The sequence below is a fragment of the Candoia aspera genome, chromosome 2 (genome assembly GCF_035149785.1).
Source record: "Candoia aspera isolate rCanAsp1 chromosome 2, rCanAsp1.hap2, whole genome shotgun sequence".
Classification (NCBI taxonomy): Eukaryota; Metazoa; Chordata; class Lepidosauria; order Squamata; family Boidae; genus Candoia; species Candoia aspera.
In genome coordinates, this window is record NC_086154.1 from 151,208,550 (window position 1) to 151,225,660 (window position 17,111).

The 17,111-nt window shown below is 42.5% G+C and overlaps 1 protein-coding gene across 1 annotated transcript; it reads left to right on the top strand.

The window, feature by feature from the left end:
- Positions 1 to 199: 199 nt before the first annotated feature.
- PPAN (peter pan homolog) lies at positions 200 to 12,538 on the top strand. Its single transcript, XM_063294305.1, has 12 exons — positions 200 to 287; positions 1,468 to 1,638; positions 2,803 to 2,904; positions 5,271 to 5,321; positions 5,703 to 5,873; positions 6,864 to 6,940; positions 8,736 to 8,843; positions 9,166 to 9,289; positions 9,843 to 9,921; positions 11,072 to 11,201; positions 11,353 to 11,513; positions 12,049 to 12,538. Exons 1-12 carry the CDS (start codon positions 270 to 272, stop codon positions 12,471 to 12,473), a joined length of 1,617 nt encoding a protein of 538 aa, XP_063150375.1. The 5' UTR covers positions 200 to 269; the 3' UTR covers positions 12,474 to 12,538.
- Positions 12,539 to 17,111: the final 4,573 nt, after the last annotated feature.

A 17,111-nucleotide genomic window follows, 5' to 3' on the forward strand; every position in this document is an offset into this window, starting at 1 on the left:
TTGGCATGGATGCGATAGAAAACTTCTGAAGCAAGGGAAAGAAGATCAGGAATATCTACATTAAACTGAGATTCATCAGTCGCTTATTAAACTACGCAAGAGACTCGCCGGACAATTATTTTGGTAGCACACATTGTTTGACTGGAAGCCGGAACTCTTTAGCGCGGGGAGGGAGGGGAGGGGGAAGAGTAGTTCAGTACACTAGAGACCGGAAGTGAGTGTATCTCGCGTGGTCGCGGCACGAGGAGTTCGAGGAGGGCGCGAGCGTTATGGGGAGGCCCAGCAAAGTGAGGACTGAGGATGGGGGTGGAGGGTTGCTTGAAAGAGTTTGGGAGACGCTGAATTTGTGGCCAAAGCCAGGTTCCGTGATGGGGTGGGGGTGGTGGAGAATGAGAGCGCCTTGAAAGGCAGTGGAGCCTGGGGTGGGTGCAGTGCGGAGTTGGTGAATGATGGAAGGACAAAACGGGATTCGAAGTCCTAGGAATGGAAACACCTGTAGCGAGCGATAAGGACTTAGAAGACTCATTACTGGCCTGATCCGAGATTGCTGTAGTGCATCTTTTCCCAACCTGGGACGCACCACATGTGCTGGGTAGCAACTTCCATTATGGCTGGGGGTTAATAGGATTGCATTCTGGTATATCTGAGAGAGAGCCAGTTTGGTGCAGTGGTTCAAGTGCTGACCTAGAAATCAGTTCTAATCCCGTTTTAGTAATGAAAGCCGGCTGCGCGACTTAGGGCCAGTCACACTCTTTCAACCCAACCCACCTCACAAGGTGGTGGTTATGGGAAAATAGGTGGGAGTATTAGGTATGTTCACCGCCTTGAGTTGACCACTACATACATACAAATTCATATTCACATACATACATGGGATAAAAATCTAATAATAATATCTGGAGGCCACCAGGTTAGAGGAGACTGCTCTAGTCTGCACAAGAAAATTACAATGACATGTCTTATTTTGTGGGAAAATAATTGTTCACCCTTGGATGAAATCTGTCCTAATTATAAAGTTGACCCGCTTCTCACTGTGAGGTTCTAAGAGTCTTTTTTAAAAATGTATTAATAGAACAATTTCACTTAGTATCTTCCCCCCCACCCCATCTGGCTTACTGTTCCTGTTGTCTGGGTAATTCCAAATGAATGGATTGAAAATAATATTGTAAAACTGCTTTTATGGCCAGCTTGGTTTTGAAACAGTTGAAATTCGTTGCTGCTCTGGGGCTTTTAGGAGGCTATTCCATAACTGCACATTTCCAATAGTTTCTCACCTCTAATCATTGGTACACAGTTGGCAGACATCTGTTAAGAAGAGAGGGGAAAACTAGAAGAAGCTGTTACCCTAGAAGAGTATGGGGGAAGTATCCTGAAATGAGAAAATTTGGCATGGGAGGGGGATATTTGTTTTGTGTAACTTGAAACCCACTAGTATTATTCTTCATTCAATTCATTTTTCCCTCACAGACTAAGAACCAAAAGAAGGAGCGGACAGTTGCCCAGCATCGATCTCAGGAGGAATATGGCTCTGTGCCTCACTCCTTTGTTTTTCATCGTGGTCGTATTGGCAAGAATATACAGCAGCTCATCCTGGATGTTCGGCGAGTGATGGAACCCTACACTGCTGCCAGCCTCAAGGTAAAATTATGAGATACCACGGCGTGCCACTGTGGTTCATGGAAATAATTGCTTTATTCAATCAAACTGTAGACAGGCGATTGCAAAACAAAGTGGTCATGAAAAAAATGGAATTTAGGAATCATGAGCTGAGCGAGGGGGAAATTGGGTCACCCACAAATGGAATGTGATTTGGAGGATTAGAACAAGAAATACAGAAATCAGGGGTCTTGGTTTTGGGAGGAACAGGATCTAATGGCGATTCCTGTTTCTTTATTATTGCACTTGTCATGTTCACTGATTCAGTGTAGTTTATACATCATAACATTTCACATGCCATGGCACTGATGCGCGTTTCTGTTTGGTAGGGAGCTGCTGTGAGATCTTATACCAAGCTCTGTATGTGAAATCAGTACAATGGAATGTGTTTGGGTTACTGTCTCTGCTCAAGGACTTTTCCCGCAGACCATCAGAAACCGTTAGCAGCACCTGGGATTGTGGACTTGAGAAGATTCTACGGGGGGAGGGATTTCATTTGCACCGAGGGTTTTTAGTTTGAATTTGGCGCGCTTTCATCATTCTCAGCTTTCTCTGTGATCCTGCATACTATTCTTTAATAAATCAGATATCTTTGAATTCCTACTTATGAGTCTGATGGTGTTTTAGAATAGGCAACCATTACAGCACTGCAGTGTAGTAGTAGCTGTGATCTGTGGACTTGAATTACATTATGTAAAAATAATGTGGTCAAGAATATTTCTTTTTACTTGTCACCTCTGAATGATATTGGGATCGTTAACATTTTCTAAATTCCATATGAACATTTGAAATAATCTTTCCAAAAGCAAATATTAATTATGCAGATATACATGTTTATGGAAGCAATCATGTTGTGCAAAACACATATTTGCACTTTATTCAAGTTACAATTTCTAGTGTTTGCATTTTATTGTCAAAGTAGAGTATAAAATGAGGTGAGGGGGGCAATTAAAAGGATGAGAGGCTGTAAGTAGAAGAAGGAAAACAGGGAGCTTTGCTAAATGCTGTAACATCACAAAGGCAATTGTGCAGACCAGTCTTAAACTTCAGTCCATTTTTGCAATGCTATTTCTATTAATCTTAGGTTTTGTCCCAAAGGCATCCCAGACAATGGAGTGGCCCTAATCACAGTTCTGGCTTTTTCAGGTACGGAAGAAGAATTCTTTGAAAGATTTTGTGACAATAGCTGGACCTCTGGGTGTAACTCACTTCCTGGTCTTTACAAAAAACCCCACCAGCATCAACCTTGTAAGTGATATATTAAGGAATTGTTCCATTTTAAGAACCTATGATCCTGGATGTCTGTGCTAGCTGGTCTAGTTTGAGCACCGAATGCCTCTATTCAACTACTACATGTTGGAGCGGATTTTGGAGCATGTTCTGACCTGGAGCATAGGCTCAGTTTTCATGCATGTTACATCTTTTTGTCACCCCGTGTGAAGAGGAGATGTCTAGAAGATGGTCATCTCTCTGCTTGCATGTGGCAGATCAGCCCTACTGTATGTACTTAGAAGCAAAATAGGAAAATTTCACTGTCACTAATCCTCTTTTTGAACCTGTCATGATAAAATTTTGTAGCTTCCCTGACTGAGCAGGAAAAAGACCTTGGAGCTGTGGTGAAATAGTTTCATGACAAGTATGTGCTTGTGGTAACAAGAAATGTATTCCATGTTGGAAACTGTGAAGAAAGTACTTGAAAATAAAGCTGTCAATATTGTAAAGCCTCATACTGGATGTTGTAGGCTGGAAATAAGATAGGGCAGCCAGAATGATCAAGAGGTGGAAGCACTTCTCCTTGAGGAAAAATATAACATTTGGGGCTTTGTTTGCTTTTTAAAAAGGCAGGTAAGAGGTGACTTACAGTAAAAAGAAATTGGCCCTTATTTATTTAATTAAACAGAAAAGAAACATTGAAAAGAAAGGAGAACTACATACCAAATTCACACAGGGTTTCTCATACATGAAAGTTTTATTCCCCAGATTCAGTAAAGGATTACCATATTTCATTATACTCATCCATACATAATCTACGTCTAGCACGCAACAGATGTATGCAACTGATTTATAAGTCACAAATTACACCAGGTCTTCAATCCATTGAATAATTGGGACCGTAAATGTGTATTTCCTATGTTGAAGGACAAGTCTTACATGCAGTTAGAGAGGTTAGAATAATTAGAATCCACTTGCATAGTCCAGCCATCAATTTCTATGTGCTAGATGTGAAATGTCGTGAAAGCAGTGTCCCTCTAAAGGGTCAGACATGACTCGGTGCTTGCACAGGGGACTTTTCACCTTTCACCAGATATGTACAGTATTTCAAAAGAATATGGGCATTCAAAAATATATTTGATCTCAAAAGCCAAATTAATATGTATAACTCCTTCCCTGAATATAACAATTTCAGGACATTCCAAATGCATATGTTTTAATGAAGCATTATTCTCCTTGCTCCTCCAACATCATGATAGAGCATATAGAATTTTACATGGGGTGGAAAAGGTAGCAAAGAAAAACATGTTGCTCCTCTCCCACTAGAAACCCAAGGTTGGCCAGTAAATTGAATGATAGGGGATTCAGAGCAGATCAAAAGGAACATTTTTTTCATGCAGTATATTTAAATTGTGAAAGTTGTAGTGATAGTTACTGATTTGGAAAGGTTTAAAAGGGAAATATCACAATGTGTGAAGCGCTCCGTTGTAACTCCAGGTAGTCCTCACCGACTGCAGTTGGAACCAGCAGTTGGAACCGTTGCTAAGCAACGCAGTTGTAAAGTGAAATGTCACATGACTGCGCTTGACTTACAACAGCAGTTCCAGCTGCAGTCATTAGTGAATCACCTGTGGTTGTTAAACACGACATCACATGATCGCAACTTCCTGCCAGCTTCCCCATTGACTTCGCCAGAAGCCGGCTGTGAAGGTCGCAAATGCTGATCATGTGACCATGAGATGCTGCGACTGTTGTAAATGAACACTGATTGCCAAGTACCCAAATCAGATCACATGACTGTGGGGATGCTGTGACAGCCACGGCTTTGAGGACTGGTTGTAAATCTCCTTTTTCAGTGCCCTCATAACTTTGAACACTTGCTGAACGAGCGGTCAGTAAGCAAGGACTACCTGTAATCATATTAGTATTGGAGGAAGTGTTGATTGCAGGGAAATATGAGCAGGAAGACCCCTGTGCCCATTTTCTGCTTTGGGGCTCCCTAAGGCATCCAGTGGGCAACTATTGTGGAGAAATAAAGTTGTTGAACTAAACAGATATTTAACAATCACCAGAACATGGTTTGAAGGCCCCTGCTTTCACAGTGGTTGAATGTTAAGCATGTTTCTTCCCTGAACAAATAGCTGTTAGATTTCTTTGCCCAGTGAATTATCTTAATTCTGCCAGATGCAAATGATGACAATTGTCTTGCTGATTTAAACCTGTGATTCTTACTTCAAAGTAAACGTGCTGATGCATCTGTATTAAGAGTGCACATAACATTGGAAATGCAACCAAAATAAGAGCTATAAGCTCTATTAGTGCTAGGGCCTACTTTGAACTGCTGAATTTTATAATGTTGGTATTTAGGAATTAGTGCTCCTTACTGCTGATTTCTCTCTTAGAGACTCCTGCGCCTCCCTGGTGGACCAACCCTGACCTTCAGAGTCACTCAGGTACCAAAGGGATTATATTATTTACAGTGGGATAGGCTGGGTAGAATTAGAACTCACTCTGGAATTTGTCAAGGAAGAAGGTGCTGTGTCTATGATTTTAACTGCTTGCTCTTTCCTGTGGATAGTATACAGGATTGCAGATGTGTTCCTTAGTGTTTTTGTCCTTTGCTTAGCTGCAAAGTAGTTGTTATCTCCTCCTCTTCCTCCTGTACCTAAGTCATTGAATTTTGAAACCTTATTAACACATTTACTAACATGAAGAATACAGACTTGTAGGTTATTTTAAATAAAAGCTGAAATTCTGAGGCAGTCCTAGAAATATGGACATCCCCTCTAAAAAGAACGTATGCCTCACTTGTCTGTGTTTGTCGTTTGCAACAGTATTCACTCATCAAAGATGTTGTGTCATCTCTGAAGCGGCACCGGATGCATGAGCAACAGTTTACCCATCCTCCTCTCCTAGTGCTCAACAACTTTGGCATTCAGGGCATGCACATCAAGGTCATGGCCACTATGTTCCAGAACATGTTTCCTTCCATCAATGTCCACAAGGTGGGTGAATACAAGCTTGGAGATTGTGGGAAGCTACCTAGGTGACTGTAGTTTGCTGCTTAGACACTCTGGTGTGACTGCAGCCCTTGGGATAATGTTGCTGCCTAAAAATTGAAGTGGGGGATAGAGCTAAGTCTTGCCCAGGAGGACCTCATTCCTCTAATAGGCATAGAGCAGCGATAGATGAAACCTAAATGATGGCATAATTATTTAAAATACAGTTCAAGCTCTTGGGGCTGATTTTGGTCCAGATGCAAATGATGATAGTGTATCTTGGATGATAGTTCTCTGTGATTTCCTTCCAAAGTAAACGCACTGATGCATCTACATGTTATCATCCCTTTATCGTTCCTTTTGCTGGATGTTTGGTGTTTCTAGCACTGAGTCTGACAAATGCAGTTTCTCTTCCTTGCAAACTTAGGGGCACAAGTTTTATAAATGCAGAAACAGAGCAGGGTTATCTAATGTTTGCTGTTGGACGTATATATCCTTGGAGACTTCCAAAGTTGAATGTAGTTCTCCCTTTGAGGGCTGCGCTGACATTGTTCAAATATACCTGGTGGTTGTCTCTAACTGATGAGAGGGAGGACATAGGAGCAGGATAAGGCTCATTCCCACTGCCTGGGTTAAATATGGTTTTAGTCAGCATTGAAATAAATGTGCTTTTTCAGAACCTGGAGTTGGAAACTATGGAAATAAGATGCTCCAGAAACATTTTCAAAAATGTTATAGAGAAGAAAATAAGGACTTTCCAAGTTTTCCCCTATCCTCCTCCCTCCCAGAGATTTTTAAATCTCTGATATGGTAGATTAGAAGAATTGGATGTAAGAACTCTTGGGCTTATAAATTCTGTCATTGGGAAGTAGTTTGGTACTGATTGTTGGCATCTGGAAAATCTTAACCCTCGGACTGCTTTTCCAGAAAGGGCTTGAGCCATAGTATGGATCCTCAGTCTCACCATGTGTGCTGTTCTTTCTCCCTATCCATCAGGTCAGTTTAAATACCATCAAACGCTGTGTACTGGTCAATTATAATCCAGACACTCAGATAATGGAATTCCGTCACTAGTAAGTAGGTTTTGATTTCTGCTGTGTGCCTTCTTGCTGCTGATGGGTTGAAATTGGCCATGCAGGGATCCCTTGATGTGAGGTGTGATGTATTCGTATTCATTAAAATGCCCACAGTTCCACAGTGCGACATGAGCATGCAGTCAGGGAAGAAGGGGCTTTGCGGGGGAGGGCTCTGTGCTTTGTTGGTAAGCTGGAAGCTAAGGGGAGCCCATGTGTCCTTTGCTATTTTCACAGTAGCTCTGTAGATACCTTAAGAGATTTGGTAACAAGCCATTATTTAAATATGGGTCCATGTCCCACACCAGCTCTCCCTTTGGCTTGCTCCAGATGAATTGGAGTTCAATCCCCATCATCCTCAGCCAGCTATGGCATGCTACTTGGGGGTAGGGGGTGATGGAAGTTATAGATCAGTGTAATGGGAAGAGAGGGATAAGTTAGGAGGGCTTCCCTACACTCTCCACGACTGAGCTCTAGCGTTGCTATGGATTCCGCTGCATACAGGGGCAAGGCCCTTCCTAAGCTGGATGCAGATGATGAGGGTATAGTCTGCTGATGTGTCTCTGATCTTATTTTTCAGTAAACGCTCTGATGTGTCCAAGCCAGTTATAGATAGCCTTTTTTTATTATGGGTGGTTGCAGTTTTGCCTAATGAGCTCAGAAACCTTTCCTCTTTTTATCATACCAACCCTGGCTTCCTCTAAAAAGCCAACAAAACAAAAGCTCACAAAAACATTCATGTCTTAGTTACTAACCAGTATCTGTTCATTAACATTTAAGACAGTTTACTGAACAATATAAATAGTAAATGAGAAACTAAATATAAAAATTTCTAAGTCATCCTGTAATTAGGCCTCCTGGTAATAAAATGCTTAAGCAGTTAGAGAAAGAAACGTGAACTCTTCAGGCTATTTTATAATTGACAGAATAAGTGTCGTTCCAAGTTTGTATGATCATTTTGTTTTGCAACTGTAAAGCATGCAATATTGATCTCGGTTGTCTTCTTAGTTTTCAAACTGTTGGCATGTAATTCAAAAGAACATAAGGATCTGCAAAAGCCAGGATGAAACTAGTATGTGAAAGAAAGATGTCTATCCAAAAGGGAGATGTTATTGTACTGTATATGACTGTATCATCTCACCCAGTCTTCTTTTTCTCAGCAACTCCTTTATTTTATACTGTATAACATTGAGAACCATAGTAGTTAGAAAACTTGATCAACAGTGGGGTGCTTCATTAGATGAAGTAGGGTTCAAAGAGCTATATAGGTTCTTGGGTTCTCCACTTATGGCTGAAGGATCTTATTTATTTCAGAGGATGTTTGTGTATAAATTGTATCTTGTTAGTACGAGATCAAGAATAGCCCTTCCTGAGGTGATACATAATTATACTATAGAATTATAATATAATAACTGTCTTGCATAATGCTGGTAATTGAACCATTAATCAGTTAGTATTGACTGCCTTTCTCCATCTTATACTCTCTAGATGTGTTGAATTGTAACTCCCAGGATTTCCAGGTGGCATGGCTAATAGCAGTTGTAGACCAACACATCTAACATCCACACTAGTTTGGGGAAGACTGATCTACTCTGATCAGGGTTCTCAAGCACCTTGGTCAGAAGAAGGATCTTTCCAGGCCTGCTACCAAAGAACCTTCCCTTGGAGAAATGCCCAGGCCTGAGCCAGGGCTACCTCTCCTCCTCTTTTTCTCCCCCCCTCCAAACACAGTAATAGTGATTTGTGTTTTTCTTCCTGATGAAATCTGCTCACACCTATCTCTTCTATTTTGCAGCAGCCTGAAAGTGGTGCCAGTAGGCATGAGCAAAGGGCTGAAGAAGCTCCTACAAGAAAAATTCCCTAACATGAGCCGCCTGGAGGACATCAGTGAACTGTTGATTAGGTGAGAGAGAGAGAGACTGCCTGCCTGCCCCTTCCATCTAGAATTTAGCTTCCTTCTGAGCCCCAGAGGAATTCTGCAGAGGCGTGAGGAGGAAAATGATTTGAAGGCAGGGCTGGTGTTGTGTCTTTTGTTTTACAGTATGTGCATTCCTTTGGTCAGCCTTCCCCAGCATGGTGCCCCTTCAAACTCCAGTCAGTACCATGCTAACTACAATCAGTGGGGATTGTAGTCCAGTACATCAGAATGAGAATTATTTGCTGTGCTGATGATAGTCATGCTAGAAAGAACAAAAATGTGTTGTTTTGTTGCCCTGACCTTGCAGAGACATCAATCTCTCTGAGAGCGAAGCTGAGCAAGATGGCAGTCACAATATCACAGAGCTGCCTCAGGCCTGCGCTGGTCGTGGGAACATGAAGGCCCAGCAGAGTGCAGTCCGACTCACTGAGGTCAGTCAGGAATGTTGTATTTGAGAGTTGGGGGAGAGTGTTAAAAGACTAGAAACGCTTTATGGACTTTTTGCTGAAAATAGAAAAGAGTGAAGTGATGATTTGTGGATTTGACAATTGAAAAAAGACTAAATAATGGACTGAAGGGATTTTTGTAATATCAGACAGGGTGGAGAAATGATGAGTTTGTTTATAACTGTTGAAAAGGTTGGAAGCCACTCTTTCTGATTCTTGTTTCTTTAACTGTTTTCTTTCTTTCAAGGTTTTTCTCTTTTTTTTTCTTTGTATTTTTTCTTTATATTCATCTTTTACTTGTATAAAAATTCTGAATAAAAATTATATTAAAAAAGAGAGAATTGGGTGAGGGTGGATCTAGCATGGGGCCAGATATAGCAGAAGACCAAACGCTTCTGATCCTCCAGAGGGTCTGTTCTGATCATCTGACTTTGGGATGGACCCCAAACTCCTGCAGCCTTTCTTCCCTTCTGCCCAGGATGCCTAAATTTGAATTTCTTTGTCCTCATGGGCTCTCATGTCTTGTCTCCATGTCCAGATTGGCCCTCGCATGACGTTGCAGCTCATCAAGGTGGAAGAAGGACTAAGTCAAGGCAATGTACTCTATCATAGCTTCAGTGAGTATTGTGGTTTTTCTGTTTTAGTCCCTTCTGTTGAGGAGCAGAGCTAGAGTATTGATGGAGCCATGTTTCCAAGAACACCTCTACTGTGGTGGTGTACTGTTTGACTTAGAGCATAATTGGGGGATAGTCTGGCCAATGCAGTTACTGTTCCAATACTGTTGCAAACCTTTCTCCCTTTTTGCAAGATCCTTTCAACTGGAGCGAAAGCTCTGGGGAAACCAGTGTTGTGCCTTGGAGGAGTTAGTGAACATGTATCATGGACCTGCTTTAAGAAATCTGGGATGGCTGGCCTTGGATGTTTGCAGTTCTGAAAGGGGTGTGTGTGAGAGAGAACTGAATCCACTGGCTAAGAATGCCTCGACTGCTTCTTGTACTCCTGGATCTAATAAACTAGGCCTGCAACATATCCAAGGCCAAATTCAGACATGCAGCCCCCCTGAACTTTGTAGTTGAAAACGAGTCCGCTGCCTGTCCACTTCCTACCCGGGATCCCTGAAAACTAAAGGGTTATAAAGGTCCTAGACAGATCCAGTTGGGGTGCTGGTGGGGATGTGTGCTATACCCTTAGGAAAACGCCATCGGTCTGAGGCAGAGCTGCTTGTTGTGCAAGTACATTCATAGAATCCTAGAGTTGGAAAGAGCTATTTAGGCCATCAAGACCAACCTGCAGTGCTCAGTGCAGGGATCCTGATTAAACAATCCCAGACAAGCATTTTCTAGCCTCTGCCTGAGCACAAGTAATGAAGGGGAGCCCACCACCTCTCTGGCTAGTTGGTTCCAACGTTGAGCTGCTCTGTAAGAAACATTTGCAGTGTCATTTCCAGGGGGGAAAGCTCTTCCTGAAGCCTTACATTGCTGCTATCAGTCGGTATAATGAATTAGATGGATGAATGATCTGTCAGTGCAAGGTAGCTCTTTGTCTTCCCATAAGTTGATCTGTCTTCCAGCAGTCCAAACTTAGTTTCTGAGACTCAGCTCACTGACTCCTGTGCGTGTTACTGCTAGTCCTGGCAAACAGATCGCACCTGCTCCCTCGGGTGCCTCTAGGCCCCCATAAGTGAATGAAGGGGGGAGTTACCTGCCTGACCGTAGTGACTCCTCCCTGTGCAGCTTCCCATCATTAATGTCTTTTGCCTTCTTCCAGTTCACAAGACTGAAGAAGAGATTCGAGAAGCCCTGGCCAGAAAAGAGGAAAAACTGCAGCTCAAGGCTCGGCGGCGCCAGAAGCAAGAGGCAGACGTGGCCCGCAAAAAAGTGCTAAAGCAGGCTCACCGGTGAGGCAAGGGATGGGCAGGCACCCAAGCCAGGAACGCTCCTCTTCCAGCACACGCTTCTCTCTCCCAGAGCGTAACCAGGAGCAGCGAACGGCCCTTTGGGTTGGGGACGTTGGCCCAAGGCGCTCACAGAAATTACCCTTGGCTACAGGAAGAAGAGCCTGGTAGGGATGAAGAGGAAGACGGAGCAAGTGGCAGGGGGAGACAGCGATGCTGAGGACCCTGGGATGCAGGAGCAGCAAAATGTGGAAGAACCCTCTGACAATGACGTGGAATATTACCGCCAGGAAGTGGGGGAAGAGCCGGATGAAGGTCGGTGCCTACTTGGTGGGGTTTTAAGTTTTAACAATTTGGAGGTGGGCCCGGTTGCTAACAGCGTGAACCCTGGTTCTCCAAAGTAACCCTTCTGGCGCATCTGTCCTGGGGAAGGAGGAGGAGAAGGTGGTTTCCCAGCTCAGCTCATCGTTACGGTCTGGGCCCAGCAGCAGCAGCATTTGGCAGATTCACATTTGATCCTCAGCAAGGGATGCTGCCGTGAGGCTTTGACTGCACGTGTCCAGCTTTCTCCTCTCAAGGGGCAAATACAGGTGCAGGAGGGAGAATTTGGGGAGGACCAGATTTTCCAGCAACCTCTTGCCAAGTTTTCCTCTTGGTTCTCATAATGCTACAAGCTGTGTCTCTTTTTGTAGCTGCTCTTCCTGGGAGGGCTGTGACTTCCTCCTTTCAGACTCTGCGATCAAAAGAGTTGCTGCTGCTCTAGGATCATTCATTTTTTAAAAATAAAGTGTTGAGATTGCAAGTATTACTCCTCTTAACTGCTGTCTCTGTCGTGCTCCACTCTTTCTAGATCTGTTCCTCCAAAGCACAAAGAGGAAACAAAGGTTCGGCCAATCCACCACACCCAGGAAGAAATGCAAATATGTGCCTTCAGGGGGAGATCAGAGTCTAGAGCGTGTGGGAGCCAGCGCCACGATGAAACACAGGAAGGCCTCACAGTCTGGGCAGCAAAGGCAGCCACAGAGAGACTCTCCTCAACAGCACAAGGGAATGCTGAGACAGCAGCAGAGGAATACAAAGCAGCACAGGAGGCCACAGAATATGAAGCGGAAGCAACCCCAGGCTGCAGGACAGCCCAGAGCCAAAAGTCAGACTGGCTTTAGGTCTCTGGGACCACGATGGCAGGGTAGATCTCGCCTGAGGCAGAAGCAGGCCTTCAGAGGAAAAAGCACCTTCCGAAAGCCAGGGCATTCGAGGAAGCCAAAGTCAGCATAATGTCCTGAACCTCTTGCATGGTCTTTGTGATGTACTGGTTGTTTGTAAAATATATATTGACTCCCCTAATCTGCCTCCTCTTCTCTTTGGGTTGGATTTATACATGCTTTGATGTGGGATTGGCTGGAAGTGCCATCAGCTGGAAAGGGCAGCTGATCAAACTTTTTTTTCCTAAAAACAACTAAAGAGACCAGTATAATAGTAGGAGAAAGTTAACCAAGTTAAGCAAAATAGGAGTTACCTGTCTCTTGGTCTCTACTGTTTCATATCTCTCTTATTTGCTAGTTATGGTTTAAAAAAATCATTTTAAGATTACTTCAGATACTTTAGAAGGAGAGTCAAATAAGGAACAGATGGCCATTCCTTCTGAGGGTGTAATATATCAAATGGATGGAAAAATATATGATGAATATTGTACCTATTAGAAGAACCATTCCAATTTCTGAGATGTTGGCAGTCGTTCCATTGCTTTCAAGCATATTTTAAAACAATGAGATACAGTTGTAAAAAAAAAGTCCAGAGATTGCCATGAAACTGAATTTTGCATCCTTGTCTGTCTGAATCATAAACCCAGTTGTTTAAGTCTCACTAGTTGCAAACCTAGGCAGCACTGCCACAGAACATCAAGTTCTTTGAACCGATTTCTTTTCTTTTCTTTGGACTCTAGTAGGATCTAAAGTTGATTAGAATTCAGGATGTGGTTAGGGTCAAAGTCAACTTTTCCCATCACTGTAACAGTCGCCACACTAGAAACCACATTTCCTTCTTTGACTGCTGATCCCTGTGGTCTTTCAGAAAACGAGGTGATGGAGCTGGGTCAGGACCATGCATGTGCCCATACATCTGCCCATCTCTGGTTATTTGAGATGGACTGCATCTGGGAGTTCGATCAGTTGGAGCATCCTTTCAGAATTCTGTTGTTTTAAATAGCTTTTTGGTGGGTTTTTTTAAAGCAAAAAAATCCTCCCAGTCTGGCTTGATTAAATGCAATGAGCTCTTGGTAGTAGATGTCCACAAGTCATTCTTCCCTACAGTTAGAGCAAAACTACTGCTATTTGCAGTTATATGAGAGTTCAAAAGTGTGATGATGAGGAATGACATCAACAGCTACAAATCTTGGCTGCTGCTTAAACACGTTCATTTCTCTCAGCACCTTCATCCCATCTCATCTCACGTTCTCCTGAGTTATCCATGGAGTTTAAAATTAATGAGCAGGCAGGATTCCAGAGGAAGTCAATCCTTTTTCAGGGCTGGGATTTATTTCTCCTCTGTTAGGTAGCCAGTGCTATTCTAACTCCAGGATTCCTTCACTCCACCCCATTCTGTCTTGTATTTTTCTTGCTCTCTTTTTCTGCATGTTGTGGTCACACGGAAAGAGCTGAAAAGGCATCAATTTGTTAGGCAAAGCAGATTGCTCCAACTTCAGTTATTCATCTAAAGCACTTCCTCCTGCAGTTCCTCAGGATCCACGTGACATTACACTACCTCATTTTGAATACAGACTGAAACAGCTGCTTCACAATACGGGAAAATTACGACTGACCCACTTACAGAATCGGCTGGAAGCTGGATTAGGTATATGTGTACTATGATACTATTTACTTAGCTACCGCACTCTCTCTCTAATCTTTCCTACCTTAGTGTCCTCCAGATGTTTCTGACTACATTCCCAATATTTCCAATCCATCAGCATGGTTGGAGATGATGAGGACTGTAGTTTTATAAAACGAGGTCAGGTTGAAGAAGGCAGATGTAATACTAGCTCTTTTCTTTGCTTCCATACTGTTCCTTTGACTTCGTTTCACCTTGTTCCATGTTTATATCTGTCTTTTAACTCTGCACCTAGTATCTGAAGTACTGAAGAATGTATTTTATTAAACTCCAGGAATGGATGAGTTGGGAGAGATGACCATCCGGCTGGTGCAGAAAGTCTGTCTCTGCTGCTTAGGCTTTGTGATCAGGAGACACGCCCAGATACTACAACCAAATCAGGGATTCCTGTTTCCGTTAGTCAATATGCCCTTTATCTCCTAGGTTTCCTGGTCCCCTCACCCTTATTGCTCTTTGCAAATGCTGCAAGTGACTCGTCGAAGATGGAATAGCTTAGAACTTTTTGGGGGCGGTGTCTCTGACCGTTTGGGATATTGGTGAGCATCCCGTGCCATTTTGCCTATTGAGCCAAATGATGACGTCCAGTTACAGTTTCAATAGGATACAGTGTTTGTAACAGGTAGCATTGGACAGAAGAACCATTCGCACAGGTTCAAGGGAGAATGGGAAGTAATTACATACTTTGGTTCAATGGCAAAGGACAAACAAAACAAAACAACAAAACAAAAGTGAAGGGGCTTTTAGTGAACACAGGTTAAATTTAATCTAACTGCCACAGCACAAAAGCTAGAATGAATATATTAGGTTAATTAATGTATTAAATAAACAAAAGTGCCCAATACACTTTTGGCTAAGCTAAGATCCAGAACTTGCTTCTATACAGGAAAGAAATAATGTAATTATGCGATAGTTCAAAAGGAATACAGTGGATGGCTAAAACATGAGAACAGAAGAGCAAATGTAAAAGAGACAGGAAATGTAGTTTGATGAAACAAGAAGGCAGAATAACTGCTGTATATATGCAAGGGGGAGAAGTTAAGAATGTATGGGCTATTACTGATGAATTGTTTGTGATCAGGGATGGATGATTGGCCACTTTAAAAAAAAAACAGAAACAAACCAGAAAAAGTGTATATTGAACTGTATTTAAATCATTGGGAGTAGCCTTTAAAGCAGCCTTTGAACAAAGCAAGCATTAGGGAAAACAGTATTTTCCGCTCTACAAGACTTTCTACAATTTAGAAATGGAATAGTAACCTGTAAGATAAGGAGGAGAGGTTTTTTTCAAAACTTCTAAAACGTTCTTTGTCAGGGCATGGGTTCAACCCTTGTAGAACTTAGGTGGAGTATGGAGTGTATACTTGAGATCTATGAATACTGAGGTGTTGATTTTTTTTTAATACAACTACAGTATAAGAGCCAGTCTGGCTTGTGTTTGTGGAATAAAGAACAGGTCTAAGCCAGAGGTGAAAGCCAGTTTGGCGTAGTGGTTAAGGCACCAGGCTAGAAACCGGGAGACCCTGAGTTCTAGTCCTGCCTCAGGCACAAAGCCAGCTGGCTGACCTTGGGCCAGTCACTCAGCCCTAGGAAGCAGGCAAGGGCAAACCACTTCATATTTTCAGCTAAAGCATCTTTCGGCTAAAGGCCAAGAAACCTGTAAGTTTTAAAATGCCTCTAAAACTAGAGGATTTAACATGCTCTGTGTGAAATAAAAAGTCTATTGTAATTAATGTATAAATGATTGTTAGAATGCACTAAATTATATGTTTGAAAGTATAGGGAGGCACTGAATAAGAATTGGAACCTGTAGTACATGAACATCAATGGAAGACTACTTTGGCATGCCTATAATATATTTCTGCATTTTTTCCCCTGGAAAAAATTGATCAGTCAATTGTTGGAAACGTGACATCAAGATGCAAAATTAGTTTGTAGGGTTGGCTCTTGGGCTGTAATAGCTTACAGGTGGTCCTCATTTAACAACCACTTGTTCAGCGACTGTTTGAACTTGCAACAAGTGGTACTTACAACCAGTCCTTGAAGTTCCAGCCTGTGCAGCGCTCCCCCCATGATCATGTGATCATGATCCAGGCACTCTGCAACCCACCCCAGATTTCTGACTGTCACAGTGTCTCACAGTCATGTGATCATGATTTGTGACCTTCCCTGCTGGCTTCCCACAAAGTCAATGGGGAAGCCAGCAGGAAGTTGAAAGTCACGATCATGCGAAGTCCTCACTTAATGTCCCACACAGTCCTCAATGCCAGTAACCAGGGACTCCCAGAACTGCTGTTGCTAAGCGGCATGGTCATGTGAAGTCGCACTTTATGACTACATCACCGATCGATGGAAATTCTGGTCCAAATTACTGCCATTAGCTGAGGACTACCTGTACTTCAAGGCAGAAGCTATTCCACATATTAACCTGTTCTGGAAGACTCTTTTTTTTTTTTTGTAAATGCATTTTTAAAATTCATTCTGGGAACTAACAGGAAGATACTAGTAATGAATACTGCCTATCCCCAAAATTGATCCTATAAAGGGACATCCATTGTCCATTAATTAATTGTACAATGACCTGAAAAACACAGCTTGGTAGATCTGAAGAAGGATTTTATCTATGGAAGTCCCAGCTGGAGGACTTTCATATTTTGACTATGTATTGTTTATATGCTGAATTCCTAATTTTTTCCAGTGATCAGTAAACTGACTAATACATTAATCTGATTGCACAGCAGATCATGAATACATAGGCAAAATTGGTTTTGACGGTATATGAGAGTTGTTTCAGTTTTGTGAATTTTCTCTTTCGTTTTCCCTTATTTCTATATAACCGCCATAATCACATGAAACTTGGTGGAAATTCTGTTTACCAAACAGGCACCTATTCCAAGCAGGACAACAAAAGGGGGGCTATAAGCCTAAGCTGGAGGTGGCCAGTCATTTTTTAAGAAAGCTATGGTTGAAATGGCAGGTGCCAGCATTCCTCATGACGTGCTCACTCCTGTTCTCTGTCTGCAGTCAGAC

Coding starts and splice junctions, on each gene's coding strand:
- PPAN (XM_063294305.1), top strand. Junction 9,290..9,842: donor GTGCAGTCCGACTCACTGAG/GTCAGTCAGGAA, acceptor CTCCATGTCCAG/ATTGGCCCTCGCATGACGTT. Junction 9,922..11,071: donor TGTACTCTATCATAGCTTCA/GTGAGTATTGTG, acceptor GCCTTCTTCCAG/TTCACAAGACTGAAGAAGAG.